Source organism: Orycteropus afer, unplaced genomic scaffold (assembly GCF_000298275.1).
Source record: "Orycteropus afer afer isolate SDZICR_OR568_19922 unplaced genomic scaffold, OryAfe1.0 scaffold00119, whole genome shotgun sequence".
Taxonomy (NCBI): domain Eukaryota; kingdom Metazoa; phylum Chordata; class Mammalia; order Tubulidentata; family Orycteropodidae; genus Orycteropus; species Orycteropus afer.
In genome coordinates, this window is record NW_006921706.1 from 1,071,509 (window position 1) to 1,076,660 (window position 5,152).

The 5,152-nt window shown below is 38.9% G+C and overlaps 1 protein-coding gene across 1 annotated transcript in view; it reads right to left on the reverse strand.

Moving 5' to 3' along the window:
• Positions 1-5,152, reverse strand: part of SCIN (scinderin) — a 103,800-nt gene that overhangs the window by 728 nt on the left and 97,920 nt on the right. Inside the window, exons 14-15 of the mRNA XM_007944063.2 lie at positions 2,615-2,692; positions 383-443 (exon numbers count right to left, since the gene is read on the reverse strand). Coding sequence (XP_007942254.1) covers positions 383-443; positions 2,615-2,692 — 139 coding nt within the window. The remainder of the gene's footprint in view (positions 1-382; positions 444-2,614; positions 2,693-5,152) is intronic.

A 5,152-nucleotide genomic window follows, 5' to 3' on the forward strand; every position in this document is an offset into this window, starting at 1 on the left:
TAATGCCTAAGGCACTTGACTGCTAACCAGGAGGCTGGCGGTCCAAACCCACCAGCCACTCCTCGGAAGGAAGGTTGGGCAATCTACTTCTGTATGATACTGCCTCAGAAAATCCAAGAAGGGGTCGCTATGAGTCGAAATAGACTCCACAGCAGTGAGTTCGGTTCTGTTTTTTGTTATTACTTAAGTTTCCTTTTTCTCATTTGGAAATCCTTCAGTTTAGGGGAGGGGGGAAACCCAATATTTAGTTTTGAGGATAAAAGCCAGGTATTTATTACTACTGATAGTATTTTTGGAGGATTTGGTCAAAATAAAAGCAGCAGTCAGGCACTAAATAATAACTACTCCAGGATTACTGGATGGTTCATGGAATATAGCTTACCAGACTTCAGAGATTCTGTTCGCTCAACTTCATTGGCATCTTTGCCAATCCAGATAAATATCTGAAAAACAAAATAATAATAGTATCAGCAACATGTACTGTATTTGGATTGTCGATTCAGGGCCAGGGCCAGTGATGCAAGATCCTTCACACATACACTGCTCATTTAATCTTCACACCAACCCCAGAAGTAAGGGATGTGGAGACAGACGTTCACAGAAATTCATTCACTTGCCCAAGGGGGAAAAAAAAACTAAAAACAGTTAAATCCAAGCAATTTGACTCTAGATTTCACACTCGAATTAATTTTATGTTTGTATGGTATTTTATTCTTTATAAAGCAAGCTTTCATCAAAACAACATATTTGCTGTTTTTTTGCATCATTCCTCTGGGGGTGTTTAGTGTGCTCATTGTTATTTCCTAGGTGAGGATGTAGGGTTGGGGGCGACCACACCTAGACCCAGAGCTTGTTTGTGGGTGATCCCAGGCCCTCTAGGACCCTGTCTTACGCCTGCTATTTTATCTCCTATAGTATTGTGCTCCTGTCACACTTCGGTGAAAATACTATAATATTTAGTATTTAAATAATTTAAATAGTTAATTTTTAAAATTTGGTACTATTATATATTCTGTATGCGGTCTTTGCCTTGTAAAATGTGTGGGCTGACTACTTTAATGCTGAAAATTCTCCTAAATGTCTAAAACATTTTAAACTCATTTGTTTGAGCAATTTTGATCATATTAAGTTTCTAATTCATACTGAAAGTGCTAGAATATTTACTGCAGTGCAGAGAACAAATCAGGACAGCATGGTAATACAAGCAAAAAAGTATGATTTAAGAAATGAAATGTTAGAGTGGGAAATTTCTAAAGCATCTGTGAGTGAAGAAATAACAAAATTGATTACAAACAGGAGTAAATACTTCTGAGTATGGAAATATTGTAATTCTTAAATAAACAAAGGGGTCTTGTTGACATGAGTTTTAAACCTCACATCTAGAAATGAATAATCTTAGGAAGAATCTGTGATTGTATTTCCAATTCAAATGTTACTTTTAGACTGAGAGTTAAGGTATAACGAAATGACTTAGCAATTAGAAATAGGCTTCAATATAACAAACTTTGTGGTTAACTCTGAAACTAGCCCTCATTCAGATAAGTGTCTCACCATTGTTCTATATAACTTCTTCTTGCTGTTATGTGCTGTTGAGTCGGACCCGACTCATAGCATCCTCTCCTTGGGTTTCCTAGGCGGTATCACTACGGAAGTAGATTGCCCAACCTTGCTTCTGAGGAGTGGTTGTTGGGTTTGAACCACCAGCCTTCTGGTTAGCAGTCAATGCCTTAGTTCCTAACATATTTATTTTTTCCTTTTTGATTGTTAGTTTATATAGATGTTGGGGGGAGGGAGGTGGGGGATTATCAGATATGGCCTGTTAATCACCATTAATTTTCTCCAAGATAGTCATGGAGAAAGAGAGAGAGAGAGAGAGAGTAACACTGTTTACAGTATCTTGCTCCCATTTCTTACCTAGGGCAGAGGTTCCCTCTATAACTTCTTATCAAATTTCAGGAGAATTTTTAGAAAGTTTTGCCTTCCATATGGCACCATACCCAGAAGTCACTTGAGGCATTTATGGGTTAAATAAGTATAGGAATGTATGAATAAATAGGTGAGTGAAGTTTACAAATAAATGAATAATAGGTAGTCTAGTGCCTAAGGCATTTGACTGCTAACCAGAAGGCTTGTGGTTCAAACCTACCAGCCACTCCTCGGCAGGAAGACTGGGCAATCTACTTCCATAGAGATAAACCAAACCAAACCAAATGCACTGCCGTAGGGTAGGATCCGACTCACAGCGATCCCTCCTTGGGTCTCCGGGGCAGTATTACTACAGAAGTGAAAAGCCAGCAGAGCACCCTTGAAATCCCAAGGAGGGGTCGCTATGAGTTGGAATTGACACCACGGAGTGAGTTTGATTTTGGTTTGGAGAATGTTTTTTGTTTACAGTACAGAGTCATAGATAGTAGCTACAGAATTATTTACTTATTAAGAAACTGACTTCCCACATGTATTCATTTTATTTTCTGCCAAACTGTAGTGTGTCTCCTTTAAATACAACCTAAATCCTTAAGCCCATTTATTAATAGACTTGCCATTTTTTCAGTAAAGGTTCTTGTCAGTTCCTGACCATAAGTATGTTTTCCTGTTATGAGCAATATAGTTTTACCTGTTCCCAAGCATCTAGTAACATGACATCATCTTCTGCTAGGTCATCCTGGGTGAATTCTCCCGGAACCTCCTCAATCTGAAACATATTAAGAAGCTTTATGACAAAAACATGTATTACTTTAGAACTTAGCTAAAATAAAATTTGGTAGTCATTTTCTCTTTTCTTTGAAGTAATATTCATCTGTTTAATCAGGTATCACATACTGATAGCCTTAAGGATATTTTATTTGGCAAGCACTAAGCTCTGGTGGCACAGTGCTTGATGCATTTGACTGCTAACCGAAAGGTTGGCAGTTCAAGCCCACCAGCTGCTCTGTGGAAGGAAGATGAGGCAATCTACTTCTGTAAAGATTTACTGCCTCGGAAGCCCAAGCAGGGTCTCTATGAGTCAGAATTGACTCAATGGGAGTATTTGGTTTTGGTGCTTAATGAAAAAGAGCTCTGGTAGTTCAGTGGTTAAGGCATTTGGCTGCTAACCAAGAGGCTGGTGGTTCTAACTTACCAGCTTCTCTGTAGGACAAATACAAGGTAGTCTGCTTCCATAAAGATTTATAGACTTGGAAACCCTATGGGGCAGTTCTGCTCTATCCTGTAGGGTCACTATGAGTCAGAATCCACTTGATGGCAGTAAGTTTGGTTTCCTTTTTTTCTTCTTGGTGCTTAATAAAAACATTGAGTTTGAATCCTTTCAGTAGGACATAAAACTGTCAATTGAGCACAGGTATCTCAACTTCCCGTTCTCTATGACAGTATGTTTTACACATTATGTTGCCTGCCTAGTACATAAAGGCATCTGAGTGTATAGCTTGGGTATTAAATTTTCTTTCATGCTATAGGTCAAGATTATTTTAATAGAATCAGTAGTCAAGGTCATTTTATGAAATCAATATTATGTTAATAATGTCATTGTCAATAAAATCACATAACACAATAGTCCATGTGTTATGTTGTTGTTGTTGTTGTTATGTGCCATCGAGTCAATTATTTTATCTCTAATAGGTTAAATTGTATTCTCTACAATCAACATTAAATGGCACTGGGGTAGGATAGTGTAATAACCCGCAACATCAGGGGACATTTGTTAACCTGAGTTCAATATCTTTGAAAAATTGTAGGAGAATTTTAATTCTAGATAATTTTTAGAGAATCTTGATCCTCAGGAAGATGTGAGCAATGAAACGATGATTCCCAATTCTTCACACCCTTCCTCAGTCATATGACCTTGCAGTACAGTCAAGTGGGTGGAACTGACTGTGCCCTTGGCTGTGCAACATGCTTTGGTGATATTGTATCAGCAAATGTGACTCGCAGGCGCTCTCTTGTGCTGCTGGGCTCTGCCACAGGAAAATCAGCCACGAAACCAGTCTGTGGTCTGAAGCAGAACCTCCCAGTGGAGACCAGCTAGATAAGCACAGGCTCAAAGGGCCTGCAAACCTGAGCATGACAATATCTGTTCAGTGTTACAATTTAATGAGCTTTTGACATTATTATAAACAAACAAACAAACAAAAAAAAAGATTTGGCCATTTACAGATGGTAGGAAACCTAATTATGTTGTCTTTATACAGAACATTCACCAATCTGTTAATGATATTTTAAAAAGCATAAATATCATTTACTCTGTGCCAGGCACTGTTCTAAAGCTTACATCCAATAACTAACTTAATATTCACAACAACTCTATGAAGTAGGTGTTATGATTGTGCCCATTTTACAGAGGAGAAAATTAAGGAAGAGAGAGGCATGTAATCCACCTAAATTCACATGTTGTTGTTGTTATGTGCCGTCGAGTCTGACTCAACTCATAGCAACCCCTCCTTGGGTTTCTGAGACAGTATCACTATGGAAGTAGATTGCTCCATCTTCCTTCTGAGGAGTGGCTGGTGGGTTTGAACCACCAGACTTCTGGTTAGCAGTCAAGTGCCTTAGGCACTACGCTACCAGAACTCCCCTAAAATGACATAGCTAGGAAGTATATCACCAGGATTGGAACACAGGAAGATTGGTTCTAAAAACTGTGCTCTTAACCAATAGACTCTGCTGCCTCACCTGAATCTGCAGTCAAAAGTATGCTTTCTGATGGTGAGGCTGTCTTTTTGTTAGTATCAATCCCTTTCTTCAAAGGGATTCTATTCCCAGAAGAGGAGCTCTGGTAGCATAGTGCCTAAGGCATATGACTGCTAACCAGAAGGCTGGTGGTTCAAACTCACCAGCCACTCCTCAGAAGGAAGATTGGGCAATCTACTTCTGTAAGGGTACTGTCTTGGAAATCCAAGGAGGGGTCGACGTGAGTTGGATCAGGCTCGACGGCAGTGAATGAGATGTGGAAACTATTACCTCAAATTGCCTAGAATTCATAGCCTGTGAATGGTTATAAGATAAAACATTCCTGTTGATTCAGGTTAATTTGCAGGTGCATCTATAGCTTTCTGTGATTTTGCTCAATGATCGTAATATTTCCATAATATTTTTTATTCAGTCAACATGGTGAACTTTTTTATTCCTCTGGGAAATGTTGTTGTTGTTATGTGCCGTC